The sequence below is a fragment of the Leopardus geoffroyi genome, chromosome B3, assembly GCF_018350155.1.
Source record: "Leopardus geoffroyi isolate Oge1 chromosome B3, O.geoffroyi_Oge1_pat1.0, whole genome shotgun sequence".
In the NCBI taxonomy this organism is placed as follows: Eukaryota; Metazoa; Chordata; class Mammalia; order Carnivora; family Felidae; genus Leopardus; species Leopardus geoffroyi.
Genome location: NC_059337.1, coordinates 28,455,163 through 28,480,818, shown reverse-complemented (window position 1 = coordinate 28,480,818; position 25,656 = coordinate 28,455,163). Strand labels below are relative to the sequence as shown.

At 37.1% G+C, this 25,656-nt stretch overlaps 1 protein-coding gene across 12 annotated transcripts in view; it reads left to right on the top strand.

The window, feature by feature from the left end:
- The window catches only part of TUBGCP5 (tubulin gamma complex associated protein 5), a 65,982-nt gene extending 41,031 nt beyond the window's left edge, over positions 1-24,951 (top strand). For 3 of the 12 annotated variants that reach the window (XM_045448953.1, XM_045448962.1, XM_045448963.1), the window contains 18 exons: positions 530-637; positions 2,565-2,682; positions 3,444-3,533; positions 4,304-4,397; positions 4,888-5,134; positions 6,808-7,010; positions 8,589-8,704; positions 10,635-10,903; positions 11,849-12,047; positions 12,695-12,883; positions 13,975-14,157; positions 17,061-17,145; positions 17,249-17,369; positions 17,864-18,042; positions 19,931-20,056; positions 20,622-20,710; positions 22,551-22,651; positions 24,580-24,951. In XM_045448953.1, the coding sequence (XP_045304909.1) occupies positions 530-637; positions 2,565-2,682; positions 3,444-3,533; positions 4,304-4,397; positions 4,888-5,134; positions 6,808-7,010; positions 8,589-8,704; positions 10,635-10,903; positions 11,849-12,047; positions 12,695-12,883; positions 13,975-14,157; positions 17,061-17,145; positions 17,249-17,369; positions 17,864-18,042; positions 19,931-20,056; positions 20,622-20,710; positions 22,551-22,651; positions 24,580-24,626 (2,564 nt within the window). In that variant the 3' untranslated portion in view covers positions 24,627-24,951. Of the gene's footprint in view, positions 1-529; positions 638-2,564; positions 2,683-3,443; positions 3,534-4,303; positions 4,398-4,887; positions 5,135-6,807; positions 7,011-8,588; positions 8,705-10,634; positions 10,904-11,848; positions 12,048-12,694; positions 12,884-13,974; positions 14,158-17,060; positions 17,146-17,248; positions 17,370-17,863; positions 18,043-19,682; positions 20,057-20,621; positions 20,711-22,550; positions 22,652-24,579 lie in introns of those variants that run through there. The other 9 variants (XM_045448957.1, XM_045448955.1, XM_045448954.1 and 6 more) reach the window with 9 other exon arrangements.
- Positions 24,952-25,656: the final 705 nt, after the last annotated feature.

Below are 25,656 nucleotides of genomic sequence, written 5' to 3'. Positions count from 1 at the left end.
AAGATTTCAGCTATTGTATTTTCGGATAATTTTTTTGCCCCTTTTGCTCTCTCTTCTCCTTCTTGGACCACTATAATGTAAATGTTAGTATGCTTATTGCTGTCTCAGAGGTATAACCTAACCTTGTTGTTATTGTTTTTAATTCTTTTTTTCTTTTTGCTGTTCCATTATTTTGCTTTCCGTTATTCTGTCTTAGCTACTGCTATCTAGCTGCTTCTAGATAGCTTCTAGACATCCTCTAATCTGCTGTTAATTCCTTCTAGTGTTTATTTTATTTCAGTCATTGTATTCTTAAGCTCTGATTGGTTCTTTTTATGTTTTCCATCCCTTTGTTGAAGTTCTAAGTTCATCCACTCTTTTCTCAAGTCCAGTGAGGATCTCTATGATTATTACTTTCAACTCTTTATCAGCTAGATTACATTTCTCTGTTTCACTTAGTTCAAAAGTTGTTTTGTCTTATTATTTCATTTGGAATATATTCCCTGGCCTTCTCATTTTGTTTCACTCTCTGTTTGTTTCTATGAATTAGGTGGAACACCTACGTCTTCCAGTCTTGAAGGTATGGCCATGTATAGGAACATCCCCTGCATAGACTGTATGTCTGGAAACGTAGGCTGGCTGGCTGGAGATATAGCAGGTGCGGGATGAAGATCTGGGGGCAGTCTGTGTCAGGGGTACCCTGATGGTCCAGTTGAACAGCCACAAATCTGGCTGCTCCATGCAGGGGGCCCTGTCATAACAGCTGGTGCTGGAGCAAGCACAGGCCAGGGTGTCCCCAGGGTACTCCACACAGGGCCATTTTGGCAAGACGGCTAAAGCTATAGTCAGTGCAGGCTAGGGGTGTCCCACTACCTGCTACACTGGGGTAGCTTTGTTGGGAGGGCTAGAGCTGGGATGTTTGGAGGCAGTGGTGCCATCTTAGGTATGTAACTGCAACTGGTGTTGGCTAGGGGCCCAGGACTCACCAAGGTAGCAGGCCACCTAGAGTGCCCAGACCCCGCTTCCCTCTATACTATCAAGGTTGAGGAGAAACATAAACAGTGGTGTTCACCAGCACCTCTGGCAACTCAGTTCTAGCTATTCCTTCACTGTTGGGTGGACACTCTAGGGTAGTAAATGGGTTTCCTTCAATTCTAGTCTAGTTTCCCTTTAATCTGCAGCTTTTTCCTGTGTCCTAGGGTGGGCAAATCTTCTGGTCCCTCAGTACTGTCCCTCACCACTGCATTTCACAGCATTGGGGGTCATGTTCCTGTCATTACCATGTTTCTGTCTCTCCTACCCCTCTCTATGTGGTACCTCTGTCTTTTATACAGAAACTGTTCAGTCAGCCCTCAGTTCTTTGGGCAAAATTGCTCCATATGTAGGTATAGATTTGGTACGTTGATGGGTGGAGGGGAATTCAGAGTCTTCCTACACCACCATCTTGGACCTCCCTCCCCATTAGGTTTTTTCTTTTTTTAACGTACGCTCTACACCAAACATGCGGCTTGAACTCTTGACTCCAAGATCAAGAGTCGCATGCTCCACTGAGCCATCTAGGCCCCCCTCCCATTTGTTTTTTTACATAGATGACCATTATCATCTGCAAGTATTGACAATTTTGTCTCCTGTCCATTCTTATATCTTGTATTTTCTTTGTGACACATTAATGGTGTCTGTTTTGGCCAGGCCTCTAGTCTGCAGAGGAAGCATCAGCAGTGAGAGCAGGTTTCCTGGAGTGGGTCTCAGTCTAAGAGGGATGCACCTGAAATTCCTTCATTAAGTGTGATTTTGTGTTAGTGAATCATCCTTGAATTCCTGAACTCCCATGATGGTTCTGTTATTTTTTACTACTATTTTTTTTTTTTTAAATAAGCTCTACACCCAACATGGTGCTCAAACTAAAGACCCTGAGATGAAGAGTTGCATGCCCCACCAACTGAGCCAACCCCTGGGTTAGCTGTTTTTTAATTTAGAATTTTTCATTTTTATTCTTTGATGAACTTTTTTTATGTCTTTATCTGGTTTTAGAAGCAAGGTTATATTAGCTTATAACCCAAATAACATATCTAATTTTTTTTTTTAAGTTGTATTTATTTATTCTGAGAGAGAACGAGTGGAGGGGTGGATAGACAGGGAGAAAGACAGTCCCAAGCAGGCTCCGCAGTGGCAGCACTGACCAGGGATTCGAACTCATGAACCATGAGAGATCATGACCTGAGCTGAAACCAAGAGTTGGATGCTTAACCGACTGACCAACCCAGGTGCCCCAGATATCTAATTCTTTAAAGCTTAGCACCAGCCCTCAGGGTTTGAGGGTTCTTGAGAGCATCTTTGGTTACCATTTCAATTTCTTTCATGACTATTGAACTATTATTCATGGGGTTATTTAAAATTGAGTACTTTTTTATTTTATAGCCAGTGATACTTAATTAAATTTTGTATATATGTTCCTGTATGTATATTCTAAAGAGCCTTTTTCAGTTGAATGTTTGAACAAGGCCATAAGTCTAAAATTGTGGCATAGTTGATCAGGTGTTTCTTTGTTAATGCTCGTAACTTAAACTTACTAAATATCCTTCCAGTAGATGAGCCAAATGGCCGAAGCTGGCTGGAGCAGCATGTTGTTCATCAGTACTGGACAGCCAGATCCTCAAGGTTTCCTCATAGTTTACATTTGCACTCCAATTTAGCCTCTGTCTGGTAAGAAGCTAAGTTTTTCATTTAATGTGTTAATAGAATAAACTTTGATATTTTAATATTTGCTTTAAATTTGTGGTTTAAATCGAGTACTTCCCTAAAATTTAAACTTGTTTTTTTTAAACAATTCTAATTGAACATAGTTTTAAATTATTTACTTATTTTTAAAATGAGATTAATTATTTAATTATAATCTGTCTTTTGACTTATTTTCGAAGTGAGTGGATTGGTTTAAATTAGGCCATTTATTTGATTTCTGTTTTAATGCACTTATTACAAAATTACAATTACTATTTGCCCAAACAATACACAGTTTTAAGCATTTGCCTCAGTCAGATGTAATATAATATATATATTATTATATATATATAATATAATAATTGGAATTATTCTCAAAGTACTTCTCTTAGAGTATTACAGTTGACATGTAGAAATGAGTATGGGAGGGCACTTAAAGCATATTATGTTTATTTGCCTTATTAATTACTTGTTAAATTACCACTAAATGCATATATATTTTTTTAAAGTTTATTTATTTTGAGGGAGAGGAAGAGAGCACACAAGGGCGGGGGGGGGGGGGGGGGTGTCAGAAAGAGGGAGAGAGAATCCGAAGCAGGCTCCACACTGTCAGCACAGATGTCAAGAGTCAGACACTTAACCAGCTGAGCCACTCAGTCTCCCCTAAATGCATATATTCCTTAAGGCATATAATTTTACTTCATGAGAAACCTTTTCATTGACATTTGTTGTTTACTGTCTAATAGGGACCAACACTTGTATAGCAGTGACCCATTATATGTTCCTGATGACAGAGTTTTTGTTACTGAGACACAGGTTATTCGGGAAACCTTATGGTAAGATCTATTAACCTAAGTATTAGTGTAGAAGATTTTATTAGTGAGAAGCCAGAATTTTAGTTTATAAGGAAAAGTATTCACAGTTTCTTTACATGCTTTCTAAAAATAGGCCCTTGGGTTTAACCCAAAACTGTTTCTAGTGCTCCCCTACAGGTAGCCTGGGGTCCTCAGTAAACCCATATTTCAGAATTGATTGTGGAGATTATGAGAATTTGGTATGTTTGCTTCTTTCCCATTTTAAATAATTTAGTATATGATTTAATTATATTAAACCATTACTTTTTTAATATCTGAGTTCAAAGAAAGGTTCCTGGTTTGCTAACTGCTCTTAAGAGGCAAGAGTTTATCAATGAGAGCCTGTGTCCTATACCTGGAAACCAGGAATCTAAGAATTTATATTGTGTTCACACAAAAATGAAAATGAGAAATGCAACATGTAGTGCTGGTATTACTGAGATTTCTAGGTTATGGTCCTCTCTACCAAAAAGTATATTGACTTTCTTAAAAATGGGAAATCTGTTTGGGCCATCACAAAGAGGAGGAAATACTTTAACAACACTATTTCAACTTCTCTGTAAGATAATATTGAAATACCCTTGAGTCTTAAGTTAATCAGATAAAAAGATTGATGTCTCTTATTTTCTAATTCTCTGACCTGTTTGCCCCCAACACCCAATTTTGAATCTTTTGTTAAAACTTCTTAGGCATTGTTGTAATGAACATTTTTATAGATTTAAAGTACATTCATCTTTTTTATTTCATTTCAGGTTACTTTCAGGGGTAAAAAAGCTCTTTATATATCAGTTGATAGATGGGAAGGTAACTGTGAGAAACAGTATTATAGTAACTCATTTGACACATGTAAGTTATTTGTAATTTTTCTAATTAAAATTAAATAAAAGGATTTATGTAAACCCTGGTTATATAACTTTAGAACATTTTGCAATATTAAAATTAGTTATCAAATCTACTTAACGTCCCAAAGACCAAATTAAGTTATGCATCTTTACAATGCTAGAGAATTCTTTAATAGTGTGTGTTATATTCACATTTAGTTTCAATTTACGTGTTCTGCTTTTTGTCAGTTCTATATTGGAAAGCCGTATACTATAAATTTTTTGCTTGCAGCATATTTATTTACCTTATAGGTGTTTTTAAAAAGTATAAGCCACAATTCTATATTCTGTAGAAATTAATGCTTGTATTCCTTTGAGTATAAAACTAAATATTCATTTTGTTCTCTACTAAGCATAGTGTTTAAAACAGTCACAAAATAAATATTTTAGTGAAAGAATATGAATTTGAATGTTTATAGAAGACTCCACATGTTTGCGGTTTGCTTCTATTGTAGAGCTGTTTACGATCAGTGCTAGAACAAATAGCAGCATATGGCCAAGTTGTGTTTCGACTCCAGGAATTCATCGATGAAGTCATGGGGCACAGCTCCGAAAGCATGTTACCTGGAAATGGTTCTATTCCCAAGAAGTTGACTGAAGCTCCCTTTAGGACATACCAGGCTTTCATGTGGGCCCTGTACAAATACTTTATTAGTTTCAAAAAGGAACTTACAGACATTGAGAAGTACATCATCAATAATGGTATTTAAATGTCCTTCCCTTCTACTCATAAGACATAAGTCATATTTTGAATGCCATCTAGGTTATTAACTGATAAAAGGTTTGAAAATTCTATTGCAAGTAAGTAATAATCATGATAATTTTTAAATCATTTTAAATTTGTATTTTAAGCCATTCCATTCCCTAAAAATCCAAATACTATAGAAAGTTTACAGTGAAATTATTCTTTCTGTGCTATTTCTCCAGTCAGGTACTCAGTTCCCCTCCCCAGAGGCAACCAAGTCATAAGTTTCTTGTGCATCCTTCCAGAAATAATTTAAACATATGCAAGCAATGCGTATTCATATATACATACCTTGTAGTCTGTTAACTACTCTCTTGAAATTATTTTCTAATTTAAATTTTGAGGATTATATCATACAAAAATGTAAAGAGCCTCCTCATTCTTTTCTACAAATTCTCTTTTACAAAGATGTATGAATGTATAATAGGCTTATCGCCTTTTGTTTGTTGTGGACTTTTTTATTTTATTTTAGAGAGAGAGAACGCAAGCAGTGGGGAGAGGGGCAGAGAGGGAGAGAGAGAATCCCAAGCAGGCTCCATGCTTGGTGTAGAGCCTGATGCGGGGCTCAATCATATGACCCTGGAATCATGACCTCAGCCAAAATCAAGAGTTGGATGATCAATTGACTAACCTACCCAGGCACCGCCAACCACCCAACCAATCCCCTTTTGATGGACATTTAGGCTATTTCTGATCTTTTGCTATTGCCAACAGTGCTGTAGTGATAACCACTAACATGTAATTGTACACACGAGCTGCAAGTTATAGCATACATTGTTAATGGAATTGCTAAAGTTAAAGAGTATGTGATAGCATGTGTGATTTTGATACACATCACCACATGGCTTTCCACAGAGAACAGTTGCCAGCAATGTATATGAATACCTGTTTCCTTACACTCTTACTAACAGTGTGCTGTCAAACCTTTTGATCACCAGTATGACAGCTACAAAATGGTAACCAGTGTCAGCTCCCCTCCACCACTTTTATTTTCAACTACTACAAAAAATAGTACCCAGAAGACCTGTATTCTCATCACCCAACTTCCCCAATAACTTCCACCCTTGCATATAGTATGTTATCAAAACTAGGAAATTGACATTGGCACAATACATGTAATTGCTCTGCAGACCTGACATGAGTTTTACCAGTTTTGCAGGTACTTGATATTTTGTGGGGAGAGGAGTAATATCTTTGTGTATAGTTTTGTGACACTTTGTCACATGTATATATTTGTATATCCACTTTCATCTTCAGGATATGGAGCTCTGCCAATCCCATGAAAAAACTGGCTCTTGCTCCCCTTTGTAATAACCATCCCCTCACTAAAACAGTAGTCAACTGTTATCTGTTTATTTGCCCAGTGTAGTTTTAATTTGTATTATTATGTTAAGAATTGAAGTCGAGTTTAAGAATCACTTTTATTTCCTTTTCCCTGAAATTCAGTTACTTTATACATTATTTTTCTTCAGAGTTGTTTTTTCTTTAGGGAAATTAGCTCTTTATGAAATGAGATTAAAACCCACCACCCTCCAGTTCGCCATATCTTTCTATGACTTAGCTTTTATATCACATTCTGAATGCAGATATGCTTCCTTGCTAGTGAGTTTGATTCCTTGATATTTTGCAGACACTACAATAACTCTTGCAATAGTGGTGGACAAGTTGTCACCTCGACTGGCTCAGCTCAAAGTTCTCCACAAAGTATTTAGTACTGGAGTAGCAGAAGTTCCACCTGACACTCGAAATGTTGTTCGGGCATCTCATCTGCTCAACACACTGTACAAGGCCATTCTTGAATATGACATTGTTGGAGAAGCCTCTGAGCAAACTGTATGTAAGACTTTTGTCCTTTCTAAGTTGTATGACTCCATTCTGTTCAGCCAAAGGAGTGGTGGATAGACTGTCATATAGTTCTTTGTAAAAATGGTACTTAAATCGTGTGTCAGACAGCTGTTCAGAGGGTGTTTTTGTTTTTAAAGAGAGAGTGTGTGAGTGGGGGAGAGTGGCAGAGGGAGGGAGAGAGAATCTTAAGCAGGCTCCTCGCTCAGCACAAGCCTGACACTGGCCTCAATCCCATGACCCTGAGATCATGACTGGAGCTGAAATCAAGAGTTGGGTACTCAACTGACTGAGCCACCTCAGGCATCCTTTTGTTTTGGTTTTGGTTTTGGTTTTGGTTTTTTCAGAGTTTTAAAATTGGCTTCTAAATTCAAGGCTACATTGGGGCGCCTGGGTGGCGCAGTCGGTTAAGCGGCCGACTTCAGCCAGGTCACGATCTCGCGGTCCGGGAGTTCGAGCCCCGCGTCGGGCTCTGGGCTGATGGCTCAGAGCCTGGAGCCTGTTTCCGATTCTGTGTCTCCCTCTCTCTCTGCCCCTCCCCCGTTCATGCTCTGTCTCTCTCTGTACCAAAAATAAATAAAAACGTTGAAAAAAAAAATTTTTTTTTTTAAAAATAAATAAATAAATTCAAGGCTACAGGAAACTAGCTTCTTACCTTTAATCGCCAAGGTCACCGGAAGGATGAAGCAATAACAAAGCAAAGCATAAAAGCAAGATGTGAAAAATGCCTACCTGACTTATTATAGATATTTGCAGCAACTCTTCCTTGAATAAAAATACAAATCTATTATATAAGGTATCTAGAGTAGTCAAATTCATAGAAACAGAAAGTAGAATGGTGGCTGCCAGGGACTGGGGAGAGGAGAAAAGAGAAGATATTTAATACGTACAGAGTTCCAATTTTGCAATATGCCAGAGATCTGTTTTCACAATATGAATATAGTTAACACTACTGAATTGTACACTTTAAAGTGCTTAAGATAGTATATTTTTGTGTTACCTGTTTTTTGTCACAATTTTAAAAAATACAAATCTAACTGGAGATTTATAATCTAGAAAACTGCAGGTTTGTTTGGTCAGATACACATTTTGTTTGGATGTTTGGATACACATGCACTAGGTATTTTCCTAGTTTGGTGATGTAATTTTTCTCACCATTTTGATACTGCAGTTCAGTATAAAACAGGTTGATTTCTTTCAGCTATGCAGTTTTTTTTTACTACTTGGAACTATAGTAGAATGAAATCATTTCCTCATTCCAAATGGACATTTTGCTAATAGTGTGCTTTAGATAGGATAAGCGTGCCTCAGTTTGGACTATCCTACTTAGAACTGTTGTTCCTCTTTAACTTTCACTCTCAAGAGAGTCCTGGTATGGACTACAGACAATATGGTCATCTCAAATTTAGGTGGGTTTTCATAAGGATTTTATAGAGTATGTTTTGGATTTTTAATTTCTTTTTGTCAAAAAACAATTACTTTTGAAAAGGTGTTTCAGAAATGTTTAAACTTCATTTTATCCAGAGACAAGGGGGTTCTGATAGTTGATTGTGCACACTCTGTCCTCAGGTCTCCCTGCTGTTCTCTCTCTGGGTGGAAACAGTAAGACCCTACCTGCAGATTGTGGACGAGTGGATCGTGCATGGGCACCTATGTGACTGCGCTAGGGAGTTCATCATCCAGAGGTTGGGTCCTACACACAGCTCGGGAGACCTGGGGTGCTGCTCATACCTTTTTTCTCTCACAGGAAAATAATGCACTTTTGTAGTTCAGGTGATACTGAGGGAAACCAGTGCAGTGACAGACTATGTTTTTACCATAAACAAGTTGTATTGAATTTTTATAGAAGATGTCAGGAATCAGCCAAAAATATGTCTCCCAAGTTTTATGTCGGTTCACAGCTTTCCTTAGCAAATTCTGCTTTTTAAATGATAGTGTGTTTATGGTTGGCTGGTATGGTAAAAGGCATATTGCTTCCTAAAGAGGGAATTTAGGTGATAATAAGTGGCTTCAACTAATTGCTGTTATAAATTAATCAGTAGGATAAAAGATTTCAAAGTATTACGGAATATGCCTCGAATACATTTATTTTTCCAAATTAGCTGGCTTTTTTAACCTTCTTAATAAAATATTTAGGAAAACAATTAAGGAAAATCATAATTCACTTATGATTTCCCCTTCAGTTAATTGATTTTTCTGAGCAGAATCATACAAACTGCAAATGTAGAACTCTCTTAACTCACTTTTAAGTTATGCACTCTGTTTAGATGTGTGATTTTTATGGATAGCTATCCATTTGACTCATCAGAAAGGAGACTGTTAAGTCCTTACAACTCTGAAAAGGTAACCCTGCTTATACACTGCAGATGTAAATTAGCTAGCCTCCTTTAACTGAATCTCATGTCTGTTATTATATCGTTTTTCATCGATCTTACATGATAATTTTTGTGAAAATGGGATTCTGGCTGTTATTAAAGGGTGGTGAGTGACCATCATTTGATTGTTAAAAGCATTTCAGTTAAGAATCTGTACGGGACGAAAAAATGTAGAAGTGTAGAGATTACTTTTATAGGAAATGGCAAAATCGGTAAACTTTTATTCTACTTCTAAAGAGAATCAAAGTAATCATATTTTGTTTAATTCTAATTCAAGAAACTTTTTGTCATAGACTCTAAGTCTGAAGTTCTCTTTTGGCCAGCAAAAGAGCAGGACGCAGGATGAAAAGCAAGAGATGGCTAATATCCTGGAAGACAGGAGCCCCAAATAAGGGTCCTTGCCCTGTTTTTATTAAGATCAGAAGGCTTACAAACATGGCGATGGACATGCACAAAGAGAGACTGAATCTGTGAACATTAACTTGTAGACGTGAGGGAAAGGGAGTCTTGAAGAATATTTGGGGTTAGGGGTGTGGGTTAATACAAAGCAAAATCCTGACACCAGGGCAGTCAGGCAGGAGGTTGTTTACAGCAGACATGAAACACCACCTTTGTTTATCTTAGCTAGCCTAGGGGATGAGACTGGTAGGGGAAATAACCTCAGAGTTAACGAGGCACCTTTCTTTTGTTAATCATCTCCTCTCTGGGCTGCTTCAGCTGCAGCCCAACAGTCTGTAGCCCAATTTATCTGTTTACCTAACTTGTTCCTTTCCTCCTGTGAAAGCAGCTTTCTGCTATACTACTAAACTGGGGGGTGCTTCCACCCTGAATATCTAATCTTGTTTATTTCATATGTTCTATATTGGGGCTTCTGCCCCACCTTCTCTATACTTATTTACCTAATCTTGTTTACCCAAACCAAGGTGTGAGCATCCTATGGCTTTGTAATTCTTTATGCCTTGTTAACCCATTGGTATAAGCCCAGGAAATTTCTAAGCTTATTCCCCACAACTTTTTACTTAAATTTTACCTGTGTCATTCAGAGTATTTATCCACTTTTCTGTTAAACTGAAGTCAAATAAAACCTCTGCCCCTTTTTGCCTGAAGATTGCTTCATATTACTAATAATTGATATTATTGTGTTTTGGAATGTCTGGACAACATGCCTAAGCTAAAACAGATACACTGTTGTTTTTAAGGAAGTAAAGTTGAAGTTTAAAATTCTTTTGAATCTCTATAGAAACAAAAATGTTCCAGTAAATCACAGAGACTTTTGGTATGCAACTTACACACTATACAGCGTATCGGAAAAGACAGAAAATGAAGAAAAAATGAGTGATAATGCTAGTGCAAGTTCTGGCAGTGACCAGGGGCCCTCCAGCAGGCAGCATACCATGGTGTCCTTCCTCAAACCTGTCCTTAAGCAGATAATTATGGCTGGCAAGTCAATGCAGCTGCTGAAGAACCTGCAATGTGCAAAGAGCACCACATGCCAGGACACAGCCAGAGGTAGAAGGTTCCTTTTCCATGTATTCCTCAGCATTCGGGCAATTACTCTGTCTTCATTTTTGTCATCCTGAAATATGTAATTATTTTGTAGTTTGAAAATTATCAAAGCCTTTTACTTTCATGGAAATTATCACCTTGTTACTGCTAATTGAAAAGATTATCCTCAGTGGAAACTTTTAGCACTGTTTCAAAGGCAGTGATTGCAGTGATGATAAGTTCCACATGCTTTTTCCTTAGTCTGGATTCCTTAGAACTGGTCATTTAAAAAATAAATCTCTAGCATTTCTTAATGCAGTGCAGCATTTAGCTGTTGAGGACATAAATGTAAACCCTGGCAGATATGAATTTGTTGGTTAGCAGTTTAGACTTGATCATAGATTTCAAGAAAATCTTGATATAATTTATGGCCTTTTTTGATACAATTTAAGCAATATACTTCAACTTTTAACAACTGACTAAAAAGATTTGAAAGGTGTATATATAGCCTTAATTGTTTTTAAATCACCTTAATGTTACATTACTTTGAATTGTTGTATTTACTTTAAATAATATTTTCATTTTGTGGAATATTTCCTTTTTGACTGAATAATAAAATGTAATGAGCTTTCGGGACCACTGTCAAAAGTGTTTTCCCCAATGAAATTATGACTCCTATAAGTATTATAGTGCTGTCCAGTATGGTGGTAACTTAACTTTTAAGCACCCTACTTAGGGTGTTACTCTGTTCAGAAAAAATTAGCTCATACTTTGAATGTTTATGAACTTTGCAATTATCTAACAGGGTATAAAAGTATTTAGTTGTACTGTACTGTGGACGTAAAGAAACAGGGATAAACTCTGATAGGCTGAAGGAAAAATACCAGACTATATTAGGATAAAACTACCTAATGCTACTTAATATTATTTACAGGAATATAGTTCACCAAACATATTTCTTTGTTTCAGATGCAGAGAGAAAAAGCTTGTATTCCCTGTTTCTGGAATCTGTACAGTCGCGTCTTCGACATGGAGAAGATTCTACTGCACAGGTCCTCACTGAGCAGCAGGCTACCAAAAAGAACCTAATTAAGATGCAGTCCATTGCTGAAAGGCATCTTGAACTGGATGATGTTCACGATCCCCTGCTGGCAATTAACTTTGCAAGGTGATACATACCTGCTAGATTTTAGATAATTGAAATGGCAGAATCTGTTCAGTATTTAGTAACTGTTAATTTCTGCTAGTTAGGGCTTTCCAGCCTTAAAAATAAAAACCTTTGTAGCTTATCCTTTCTAATGAATGGAATGCAAGAGGGCACTGTGTTCAATTTGGCCTCCTTGTTTGTGAAAGGCCATAGACTACCTTGTGTCCTACATCCATGGGGAGTTGCTGTTACTCATACAGAAGATACTTCTGAAAGTCTAGGTCTTGTGCAAGCATGTCACACATACACACACACACACACACACACACACACACACTCTCTACTTAAAATGTATCTTGGCCCTTAGGTGGTTTTAGGCGCACCATGCCTTACTGTCTAATGCATTGCCCTTATTCACCTCATATACTGCCTGAGACGCAGTGGCTAAAAAGACCTACTCAGTACTTGACCCTTAAGGCAGAAGTGGTTGAAAAACTGTTTCACTTAAAGGATATTTGGGGTGGGCGGGGGGAGTTTCTTTCTGTAATAGTTGGTAATTTTAAGACTAAAGGTAAAAATGGGACTCTGGAGTTTTGCTTTTAAGGGAATTCTGTTGATAGCAGCTCATAAAAAAAAAAAAAAAAAAGACTCACGTTTTTATCCTAAAGGTTGTATTTGGAACAGAGTGACTTTCATGAGAAGTTTGCTGGTGAAGATATATGTGTGGATAGATCATCAGAATCTGTGACATGCCAGACTTTTGAGTTAACACTGAGATCTTGCCTCTATCCTCATATTGATAAGCAGTATCTCGAGTGCTGTGGAAACCTCATGCAAACTCTGAAAAAAGACTACAGGTATAAAGGAGTAGTTTAATTTTGGAAGTAGTCAGTAGTTTATTACACTTTAAGAACAATTGAAATTATTTTAAAACCTATGTTTCAAGTTAATTTTTAATAAAGTAGGAAATGAGTATGCAATGAATAATTTTGAGAGAATCAACTAGCCATCTCTGTTTCACACCATTATGTTGTGAAATTTAATCCTTTATTTCTGAGACTCTACCCCGAAAGAAATACAGAAAAAGCTTGTTGCACAAAAATGCCCATCTGAAAGTTTGCTGTCAGAGGGAAGAACATGAAATTACTTAGTAATAGATGACCAGTTCTTTAAATTATGGCGTATCCATAAAAACGGCATATCCATATAAGCTTTGGCAAATCTGTCATGTATGAACTTTATAAAGTTTATGTTTCTCCAGAGTTTTAAATAATGTAAAATGTTCTTAAAGCTTAAAAAGGATATATAATATAGTGGGAACTATATTTTTTCAAATGCATAGAAAAAAAAGACTAGAAAGAAATATCCCAAATATTAACAGTAGAAATTCACTATGAATAGCAGGATTTGGACTGACTAGTTTGTTACACTTTTTTTTTTTTACACTTTTTTTTTTAAGTTTATTTTATTTATTTATTTTGAGAGAGAGTGCACGTGTGCGCAAGTAAGCAGGGGAGGGGCAGAGAGAGAGGGAGAGAAAATGCCAAGCGGGCTCTGCACTGTCAGCACAGAGCCTGATGTGGGACTCGAACCCATGAACCGTGAGATCATGACCTGAGCTGAAACCAAGTGTTGGACACTTAACTGACTGAGCCACACAGGAGCCCCTAGATGGTTACACTTTTTTTACTTTGGCCATCTTTCTACAGTGTTATGGAAAAGTAACATTTCTTTCTATTAAAGGCAAACATATACTATTTTTATTATTTTAAAAGTCTCTAAGAGGTGTTAGTATTTTGGGATTTTTTTTGTTTGTTGTATTTCTGTTTTTAGTAAATGTAGAATGTAAAACTCTTTCAAAATTAGTAGTGTACAAAATCTGCTACTGATCTAAAATTCTGTCTCATGAGTGTAAGATCTTTCTGTAGCTTATTTTCTCTCCATTTAGATTGGTTGAGTACTTGCAGGCCATGAGAAATTTTTTCTTAATGGAAGGTGGAGATACCATGTATGACTTCTACACATCAATTTTTGATAAAATAAGAGAAAAGGAAACCTGGCAGAATGTGTCTTTTCTTAATGTTCAGCTTCAGGAAGCAGTAGGACAACGTTATCCTGAAGATAGTTCACGGTAAAATATATCACCTTTTTATTTTAAATAATATAAAACAATCCATGTGTAATAACTCCTCTGTGAATTCTTATATATATCATTTATTCCTCACACTAACCCTATGAATTTTAACATTATTTTTCATATTAGAAAACTGAGGCCGAAGGTAGCTACATGACTTAACCTACTAAGCAAGAAGTGATGATGAGCTGGTGCCATGTAGGCTGTCAGGGTCTGATGTCCTCCCTCATAGGACAGTGTTAGCCACTGGGTGTGGAATTTCTCTGCCCACTGGCCTCACCCTCCAGCCAAATGCACTGGCCTTCTTACATACGAGTCTTAGGCAGTGTTTTGAAACAAGAGCAAAATTCTCAGGGCCTGCTGAGGCCTGAGCTCCAGGCCTCATAGACCTTCACTTCTACCACATACTGTTGGTCAAACCATGTCATAGGCCAGCTAGGTTCAGTGGTGGGAAATAGATTCCACCACTTAATGGGCAGGGTTGCATGTTTTCAAACTGTTAGGTGAGCTTATCCCCAACTGTGGAGCTAATCAACCCTTTCTCCCTGTCAGTATGCCTGCTGAACAACTCACCCAGGTCTGTGGGTTGGTGCCATCAAATCTTTGTGAAGCAAAGACTCATCTTGTACACTGCTTGGCAATCCTTTTTCCTGTTCCATGTCCCTGTTCAGCTCTCTTTCTCAGCTCCCTCAATGGTCCTTCAAAAGTAATAGTCATAATAATTAACATTACATGCCAGACAAAGCATTCTTTCTCTCACAACCACACCCAAGTTCCCAACCTACTACTTAGTAGATTATTTTTATTTTTAATTTCTTTTATTTTTGTCACTCTTATTACCTTTAATTCTTCTATAAAAGCAGAATTTTCATCAGTTATGTGGTTAGTAAAAGCAGGGTGTAACAGCTGGATTCTTTCCATAAGAAGTAATTGGTACCCAGCAATCCCCAGAGGGAGCTAGAGAAAGTTGTTTTTCACTACCAGCAGAAACTCATGAACTTGTTGTATTTAATATGTTGCAGTCTGTTACAGTTATTTTTGTTGCTCAGACTGTCTCATTTTCACCTAGAGGGAGACTCTTCATTCAGCCCTAGTAATCTCAGAGAACATTCTTACTTTCAGGACTAGATGTCCAGGCTTGTCTTGTGCACCTCCTGCTAGGAGCAGTAGTCCCATTTAATTGATGGCTTAAAAAGCCCTTGATCTGGTGCCAGAGTGTTCATCAGTATTGGATTGTCAGTACTTCTGGGCTTTCTCAGTTGACAGAGCTGGGAAATATGTAGGAAGAAAAAATCATAAGCTCATATTGATATTTCCAATTTATATTAAAGATTCATTTTTCACTTCTTTGATTTTCCTTTGTATTTCTTCCCTTGAGTGCTTACTAATACATTGATATAATTAATGGTTTTATTCTCTAAGTAACAGTTCCAAAGTGACAATAATAGCAACAAGCCCACTGAGAGTTTAAATTAATGCTTATGATTGTTTTCTCTTCCTCTACTATCAAGCCATCAGAATACTGTATTTCAAGGTCACTTGGAATAATTCTCCATGTGATTATGCTACCAACTTAATGTAGGGTCAAGTTCATTTGTTTTAGTTTACTTTCTACTTTTAGGAATTTCTATTTCTGTTTCTTAAGTTAAAGTCATTGGTACAAAAGGAGATCTGTCTAGGGAGCTGCTTCTCATGAGAGGGCAAGCTTTTACTGTCTGGTTCATTTCTCAGCCTCATTTCTAGTATGTGTACACACATAGACACATCATGTTCTCTCTCCTACCACACTTTACATTTCAGGGATTCAGAATATTTCTGGTTTGCCCAAGAGCTATACTTTCCCTGCTTCATAGCTTCCTCTAGTTATGTGCACTTCCATTTGCATGGCCTGGCAATGGTCTGATTTCCTACGAAGTCCTGCCTGGCCTGGATTGGTGTAGCACCCTATATCTGCTTTGTGATTTGCTCTGGGCTCTGAGGAGAGGGATTGACTTTCTTTCACCTGCTTGGCATGGTGATGACAAATAACGTATTCAGTTAGTGCCTTCTGAGTACTTAGTGGATACACATGTAACAAATTTATGGGCTAAAAAAATTCTGACTAGTGCCTGTGACATGGAATGAATTGGTTAATTTATAAGTCACATGCTACGTTTTCCATCTCTGGTTGTAAGGCTGCCTCCCCACCTCCATGGTACACTTAAACCTTCCATGGTCTGCATTCCAGTTTCATCACTTGGTGCCCCTATAATTGTGGGAGAGTTACATCATTTCCTAGTCTTCTGACAGGACTACTCTGAGGATTAAATGAGTAAGGGCACTTAAGTGCCCATGTAGTGCCTGGTGCAAGGACATTTCCTTGCATATTTGTTGATTATTTCTAGTGAGGGTTACTTTCAAAACATCATTAGGAAAGAATGGATGAAGCAGTGTGCAACACCTTTGCTTTGGAAGCAGACCCCATTCTTGTTGACACACTTGCATACACACTCTTCAAGGCAAGGAGAGCAACCTCCCCCCCACTATCTTCAGCAGAGGGTCCATCTTCTGAGCCTATAGCCTGAATTTTATCCCAATTAAGCACCCAACCTATTACCATTATATTTTCTTCCCCAACTTCATCTTTTTTCCTAATTAACTTACTACACTTAAGATTCTCTTTTTCATAGCTAAACCCATTGTTTAAAAACTTTGCCCCTCTTCTAAAACCAAATTCTTATTCTGGAATATAGGCTAGAAAATAGCACTTTATTTAAATATTTGCATTCCTTTTATGAAATATGTCTTCTTTGAAATATGTAAATAAAATAAATGGTAAAATGCTAGTGGTTTTTTAGAGTTTTGTTTTTTTTTATGTGAGCATAGAATTTTCAAACTAAAACTGAAATTTCTTTATCTAGTCTGTCTATATCTTATGAAAATATTGACACAACTAAGAAGAAACTCCCTGTTCATATCTTAGATGGTCTAACCTTGAGCTACAAGGTATGTGCTAATACATTTAGTAAGAACATTGTTTTCTATTAAAATTATAACATGCAAGTAATAGGTTACTTTCTACTCTAATTTTCTGTTTTTGTTTTCATAGATCCCATGGCCTGTGGATATTGTTATAAGTTTGGAATGTCAGAAAATTTATAATCAGGTGTTCCTTCTCTTATTGCAGATAAAATGGGCAAAATATAGTCTGGATGTTTTACTATTCGGTGGTAAGATTTGTTTGCAACAGATAAATTATAATTTAATTTTAGCCCTGAAAAAAAGAAGTAGGTGATCTTTGGTCATTTTTTATGTATATACAGGTGCCCAGATGACAAGTATTTATAGTAACAGTTTTACAGATGTCAGAATTAACTTCCCTGAATGAAATACCAGGGAATTAGTACTGCAGTCAACCTGAAATATAGCAACTTGATTAGGAATTTAGCCAGAATAAATATTCTTAAATTATGCAAAAATTTTTAATGACAAGTTATTGGGACTTTGCATTTAAATTTAAATGACAGTGATAATCAAGGTGATAAGGGGGAACTTTTCACTGCTTTACCTTCCAGAGACACTGAAGGCATGGTCCCTGATGTGACTCCTGTAGAGTGCCCTTTGCGGGTTGATGATGACACCAGAAGTCCCCCCCTGTGCAGTGGTATGGGTGGGGCCTGAGTAGATGTTCTTCCCACCTACTCTGATTTTGCGTCTTATGCAGAGCTAACTAGTACTGCTGGAAAACCACAGTTCAGAGAAGGACTTTTATGTGAAGAAGACACAACTGTTCAATTTGGACCACAGAAGGAAACAGTAAGACAACAGATTCATCGTATGTTCCTCTTGAGAGTGAAGCTCATGCACTTTGTGAACAGCTTACACAACTACATCATGACCAGGGTTTGTGTCTGGATTACTTGTGATATATTTATAGGTAAAAAGCCCACAAAATACTTGTAGACTGTAAGTGTGAAAATAGCACATATGAAGTATTTGATCATAAAATAACATGGCAGTGGAGGGAAATATTTTTTTAAACATTCCACAGAATGTGTATCTTGAGACTCCTGTCCCTCCTGTCCAGCAGCCTCTTGGAAGAGGCATACCCAGAGCTCCTCTTTTGGAATCTCCTTTAGAACTTGTAGTATAGCCCTCTAAACTTTATTAGTGGTTAACAGATCTGCCCCTGGAAAATGGCTTCAAATTTTAATAACAGCCAAAAAATCTGTCAGGCTAGTGTGGTATAAGGAGATAGATGCAGCCATATTATTTTTTTTCTTAAAAACAAGAGGCAACTCATTACAAAGTAAGTGAAACTACTCTCTTACACATCTTAAAACCAGATCTAGAGGAAGTCTGGAAGAAGAGTTCAGATATTTGAATAGTGGCAGTGTTGTCGGAAGACAGTACTCATTTGAGATTTTTTTTTTTTTTTTAATTTTTTTTTAACGTTTATTTATTTTTGCGACAGAGAGAGACAGAGCATGAACGGGGGAGGGTCAGATAGAGGGAGACACAGAATCTGAAACAGGCTCCAGGCTCTGAGCTGTCAGCACAGAGCCCGACGGAGGGCTCAAACTCACGGACCGCGAGATCATGACCTGAGCCAAAGTCGGCTGCTTAACCGACTGAGCCACCCAGGCGCCCCCTCATTTGGGATTTTAAATGGTTGCTTTAAAAAACCAATTTCCGGGGGCGCCTGGGTGGCGCAGTCGGTTAAGCATCCGACTTCAGCCAGGTCACGATCTCGTGGTCCGTGAGTTCGAGCCCCGCGTCGGGCTCTGGGCTGACGGCTCAGAGCCAGGAGCCTGTTTCCGATTCTGTGTCTCCCTCTCTCTCTGCCCCTCCCCCGTTCATGCTCTGTCTCTCTCTGTCCCAAAAATAAATAAAACGTTGAAAAAAAAAATTAAAAAAAAAAAAAACAAAACAATTTTGGGGCGCCTGGGTGGCGCAGTCGGTTAAGCGTCCGACTTCAGCCAGGTCACAATCTCGCGGTCCGGGAGTTCGAACCCCGCGTCGGGCTCTGTGCTGACAGCTCAGAGCCTGGAGCCTGTTTCCGATTCTGTGTCTCCCTCTCTCTCTGCCCCTCCCCCGTTCATGCTCTGTCTCTCTCTCTGTCCCAAAAATAAATAAACGTTGGAAAAAAATAAAAAAAATAAATAAAAAAACAATTTGTAGTCATTCTGGTATAGAAGCTCTGAAACTCATTTTATTTGAAAGAATTGAAACTTTGAAGCCTGTGTTTTAGACATGATGCATATGGCAGAGGTACTTTCTGTTTACCATGCATTAGTGGCCTTCAGAGGGCCAGCCTTAAGCCCTTAATTATTGAGAGTAATTGGTAGTTTAATTTTTTGCTTAATTTGTTTCTTGTTTTCTAGTTGAAGAACATCTGTGCTCCTTTTAAAGAAAGACCAGTATATAAACATTGGGACTTAAAAAAAAAAAAAAAGAAACATATAAATTCAATTTACCTGATAATTGTTGTTGTTGTTATTGTTGTTTTTTTTTTAATCAGTGCATTTGTCCCTCCCCACCAGAAACAGTCTGCTAGTCCAAAGTAAGGCATTCATTTACCATGCAAATGGATTTCCTAAAGGACTGGCATCTACCATTATTCTAGGATAAGAATTTCAACCTTTAAAGAAGGTACTTTGTGAGTTTTACAGTTGTAATTATTGAAGAAAGAATTTGAGAGGAGTAGAAGAGGTTGGTAATAAGTTTTGTGTCTGGCATACAAGTCCTCAAAGAAGTCTGCTGATTAAACTTTTCATCTTTCTCTTCCAAGATTCTTCACAGTACAGGACTAGAGTTTCAACATCAAGTCGAGGAAGCCAAGGATTTAGATCAGTTGATTAAAATTCACTATAGATATTTGTCCACCATCCATGATCGATGCTTGCTGAGAGAAAAGGTACATGAGATGTCACCTGCAGATTTGGCCAGTTGAGGCAGGAAGGAAGCTGGTCAAGGGAGGTTATCTCTGTATTTTGGAATTTTAAGGATATTCGTTACGAAATGACCAGGTCAAATGAAGTATGTGTACTATACTACTAGAAATTATACCTGAGAGAAACAAATGAGAACTGTATTGTGATCATCTGCACCCTCCTCTGTGCTTGGATTCAATTGGAAAATTGTGTCTGCAGTTGTGGAATAATAGTGTTTTAGTCAGGAAGTACGTCCAGCTTAGAATATATGGGATTAAGTCAATTTATAGCCATTGGAATTACTTACTCCCTTTCGTTGGTGAACTTAAATGGCCATCCCAGGAAATGGTCACTTGGACTCTGCTGGTAATACTCCCGGTATCATAGGCGCATTAGATGTGTGACCTGATTCCATATCTGATTCCAAGTGCACTTATTCAGAGCCTAGTACCCTTCTTTATTTGATTCAAGGCAGTCTTTTAAAGTGTTGGTGTCAGTATCCAAACATAGTTACAGAGCCTGTGTTCTCTCTGTGGCTTTGATCTCCAGGTCAGTTTTGTGAAAGAAGCCATCATGAAGGTACTGAATTTGGCTCTCATGTTTGCGGATGGTTGGCAAGCAGGCCTAGGGGCATGGCAGTAAGTATGTAGCTTGTGACCATTTCAGCTTCCCTTTTAACTGGCTTCTTTCTGGAAGCCTTTTTTTTTTTTTTTTTTTTTTTAAAGTAAGCTCTATGCCCAACATGGGGCTTGAACTCATGACCCTGAGATCAAGAGTCACATGCTCTACCAACTGAGCCAGTGAGCCACCCCACTAATGAGAGGAAGAAGAAATGCCTTTTTTTAAAAAAATACATTCTGGGAGCCTTTTTTCTCAATCTTGGCAATATATCATATATCACTTATATTTAAGGGAAGAATTGAATGTGTTCACCTTAACTAGGCAGCATCAAGAAAGTGCAGTTTTTTAAGAATGGTAAAACCAGAAAAATATGAAAATTTAAATTAGAACAAATAAATATTCTTAGGTTGCATTCATGTATTCTTGTATAGGTTTTATTAGTTATGAATTTCAAACATATACAGAAGTAGAGAGAACTGCGTAACAAACCCTGGTTGCCCATCACCCCATTTCAGCAGTTACCAGCAATGACCAGTTCTGTTTTGTGTTTACCACACACCCCTGTTCATACTTGCTGAATCATTTTAAAGCAAATTCTGGATGTTACGGTAGATTATAGTCCAGAGTCCCATAGAAAGACAGATGCCCTGAAGTCAGAGTACAGTTGTGGAGCTCAGAGCTTGTTGCTCTTCCTATGTAGAGTGCCATCCTCTACTGTTAACCTGAATATACAGTTCAGTAGCTTGTCCTTGTCTTGTTCATAAAATTAATGTAATGATGATGCCTCTGTTACTTCTCAGAAATAAAAATACAAGTCTGGTTGACTGGGCTGTTGAAATAATAGCTTGTACTAGTCAGTAAAAAGGGGAGAGTTTATGATCTAATTTAAAATCTTAGTCTATGGCTGTATCAGTCTATGGCTGTGTCTACAGTCTTTGTCTGTATGAAGAAACTAAGAGTGTAGGTAAAATTCATAATTGAAATATGAAAAAGGATGAAAATAAAAGTCTTATTTGTTTTATTATAGGTGTCTCAAAGTGTGTAAAGAACATTTTTCTTTCCATATCACTGTGAGATGGAGGAGAAAATAATAACACTCCTGCATATGCTTGGCTAAAATTGAACTGTTTCAGTTTCTTCAATAAGTAAATTGTGAAGACAAAAACAGGGAGTGAGGAGGACTTAAGCATATCAGCCATTACAGTTTATGGAAATTAATTGATCCTGATTCAGACTTGAAGCAGAAGAGTGAAAAATTGCAAAAGCGATGTGAAATTCAAAAGCTGACTGGTTATTTGATGATATTAAAAAATTATTAAGTATTTTCAAGAAAATGGTATTGTGGCTGTTTTAAAAGGAGTCTTTATCTTTACTATATACACACTGAAATATTTATAACTGAAGGGCTGTGATGTTTCAAATGTGCTTCACAGTGTGGCAGGGCTGGGCTGTGCTGAAGCTGGATGTGGGCATGTGAGTGTCCTCTGCGTTCTCTCCTAATGTATGTTATAATATAGGGTTTTGTATCTTTAATGTATTCTTTGTTTCAAAAAGAAGATATGCTTGTGAAAAGTGAAAATACAGAAATGTGTAATGGAAAAGGGAACAACCCCAGTCATCCCAACTCCAGAATTCAATGCGACCCCACAACAGCACAGTTTTATGTGTTAATAACTCTTTCCTTCAAACATTTGGAAAGCTTTTATTTTGAAGTGGGGCAGGAAATTTTCTATTTTATAATCTTTAGACTTAGGAAATTTAGCGAAAGTACATTTGAAATTATCCCAAAGATATTTTGTAGCCTATGTATTAACACTTTATGCACTTATTTAAGTTAAAATTTACTTTCTTTCCTAGAATGGAATCTATAGAGAAAATGGAGTCTGATTTTAAAAACTGCCATATGTTTATTGTAACCATTTTAAACAAAGCTGTCTGTAGAGGATCCTTTCCCCATCGTGAGTATACCATGTTAAAATAATTTTTAATGCTTTTATATTTTCTTGTAGCTAAGTCTGCATGTTCTTGCTTTGGTACTAATCTCATGAAAAATTATAACTTTTCACCATTTCAAACCTGGAAAGTCCCTCAGCAGTTGTGCCATGCTTTGACTTGTTTTTTCAGAATTACAGTTGGTGAGTGAATATGAGATGTAAAACACTGAGACTAAAGATACTGCTTTTTACTATGTGATTTGGTATACCAGTGGATTTCTAGAACCATTATTAGGTAAAGCAGAAGGCAAAATAGATCTCAGTCATACTTTACAATTATACGTAGCCTTTGTAACTATTCCTTTCAAAAGATAGGCATTTTTTTTAACAATTTGAAAAATTCCCATGGCTGCCTCTTACACAGGAAAGTGCAAGCATAACAGTTCAGAATGCAGTGTGAAGCACAGAGATTGTGTCACAGGGAGAAGAGAGCTGTTTCATCTGTAGAACAAAGGCAAACTAGATATTTGTATTTGTAGAACAAATATCTAAACTAAAAGCTCTTTGCACAGTCTTTTTTTTCAATTGGATAAAACAGTGCATTTTATTTTAATAAAAAATATTTTTTAAATGTAGTTATATAAAAAATTTTTGAGTTAAATAAAGCCAGAATTTATCTTGACCATGAAAAATTGTTCTGTGGACTAGATAAACCAAATAACATACTTTGTTTTCTTTCTAATACATTTTTCCCCCAGAATTGCCTTTACTCAATTGCTTAGTTTTCTGTGAAACTTTGTTGTAGTTTTTAACATGTTCAAAATCTGTCACATATCAAACAGTATTTTCTCAGTGCTTCAATATAGCTTATCTGTCTGGTTTTTAATTTACATCCAAGTTAGCATATAGTGCAACAGTGATTTCAGGAGCAGATTCCTTAATGGCTCTTACCCTTTTAGCCCATCCCCCCTTCTAAAACCCCTCCAGCAACTCTCTGTTCTCCATATTTATGAGTCTCTTTTGTTTTGTTCCCCTCCCTGTTTTTATATTATTTTTGCTTCCCTTATAGTCCTCTGTTTTGTATCTTAAAGTCCTCATATGAGTGAAGTCATATGATATTTGTCTTTCTCTAATTTCGCTTAGTATAATGACCTCTAGTTCCATCCACATAGTTGGAAATGGCAAGATTTCATTCTTTTTGATTGCCGGGTAATACTCCATTGTATATATACACCACATCTTCTTTATCCATTCATCTGTCTGTGGACATTTGGGCTCTTTCCATACTTTGGCTATTGTCAATAGTGCTGCTATAAACATGGGGGTGCATGTGCCCCTTTGAAACAGCATACCTGTATCCCTTGGATAAAACCTAGTAGTGCAATTGCTGGGTTGTAGGGTAGTTCCGTTTTTAATGTTTTGAGGAAACTCCATACCGTTTTCCAGAGTGGCTGCACCAGTTTGCATTCCCGTCTTTACACAGCCTTTTTATTTTTTTTTGGAAAAGTACACAGGGTTAATCTCTTCCTTTTTTCTACGTATTCCAATTATAATGTACTAATTAAGAGTAGCTGAACATTTTAAAAAATACTGTTAGAAATGTGTTAGAGGAAACATTGATGCATTTGTCCATTTTTGCATTGGGTGATTGTTATGCAAGTTTGTTATGAACTGACTCCAAATTCTGTGACATAGCGGACAAGAGTGATTTGTTCAGTGTAATGCCCAGACTTACTGTCTTCAAAATTAAAATGATCTGAAATAGAAATAAATCATACTCTTTCAATTTGTATTTAATAACTATCATTTTATTGTACATTTAAAGTAATCAATATATTAATTAAAAGTAGAAAAGTCTAAATACTTTCAATTCTGAAATCATTGAGACCTTATTCAGACATTTTCAAATATTTAAACCTATTTTTTTAACCTTATTTTTATTCTTTCCACAGTGGAATCTCTAGCACTGTCACTCATGGCTGGCATGGAACAAAGTTAAATATCTTTATTGTATTATATACCTCAGATTTGATCTTCATACATATAATTCCACTATATGCAGCTGAGGAGTGGAAATCTCTATTTTGATTTATTTTGAAAAGTGTTGTCTACTGTCTAAACAAGTACATTTGTAGGTATTTTCTTTGGAGATTATTGGATAGTATATAAATTTATGTGTATAAAATTGTATCAATAAAGTGTATATAGGCTGTTTACACTTATATTTCCTACCATAAGCTATAGATTTATGGTGAATTATGTGAATTATGTCGTTTTGAAATGCAATTATTGCTATTAAAAATAAAGCATTTTAAATTCTTCTATTCTCCTTTTACTCAGTCACAGAAGTATTTTTTTGTTTTGTTTTGATTTGAAAGTAAGAAAATGTGTGTATATGGGGGAGAGGCAAAGGGAAAGGGAGAGAGAGAATCTTTTAAAGTTTATTTACTCATTTTGAGAGAGTGCAAGCCAGGGAAAAGGCAGAGAACAGAGCCTGGTGTGGGACTTGATCTCACAACCCTAGGATCATGACCTGGGCCAAAATCAACAAGCTCAACAGACTGAGCCACCCAGGTGCCCCCAGAAGTTTTTTTTGTTTCTGTTTTTAATTTTTTTAATGTTTATTATTTTGAGAGAGAGAGACAAAGCATGAACAGGGGAGGAACAGAGAGAGGGAGACACAGAATCTGAAGCAGGCTCCAGGCTCTGAGATGTCAGCACAGAGCCCAACATGGTGCTCGAACTCACGGGCGGAGAGATCATGACCTGAGCCCAAGTCGGATGCTTAACTGACTGAGCCACCCAGGCGCCCCTGGAAGTGTTTCATATAGAGTTTTACATGCTGTCTTCCCTAAGTTTGTCCTGTATTTGGCTGTCAGAAAAATGTATTTTTATTTGCCTGCAAGTTTCAAAATGGAAAATAGCTTTAATCAATATCAATAAATGTAAAAGCCAACTTCACTTAGGGCCAACTGTTGACACATACATTGACAATTCTGAGCAATTCGTGTGAACTGGCCAGTTATATC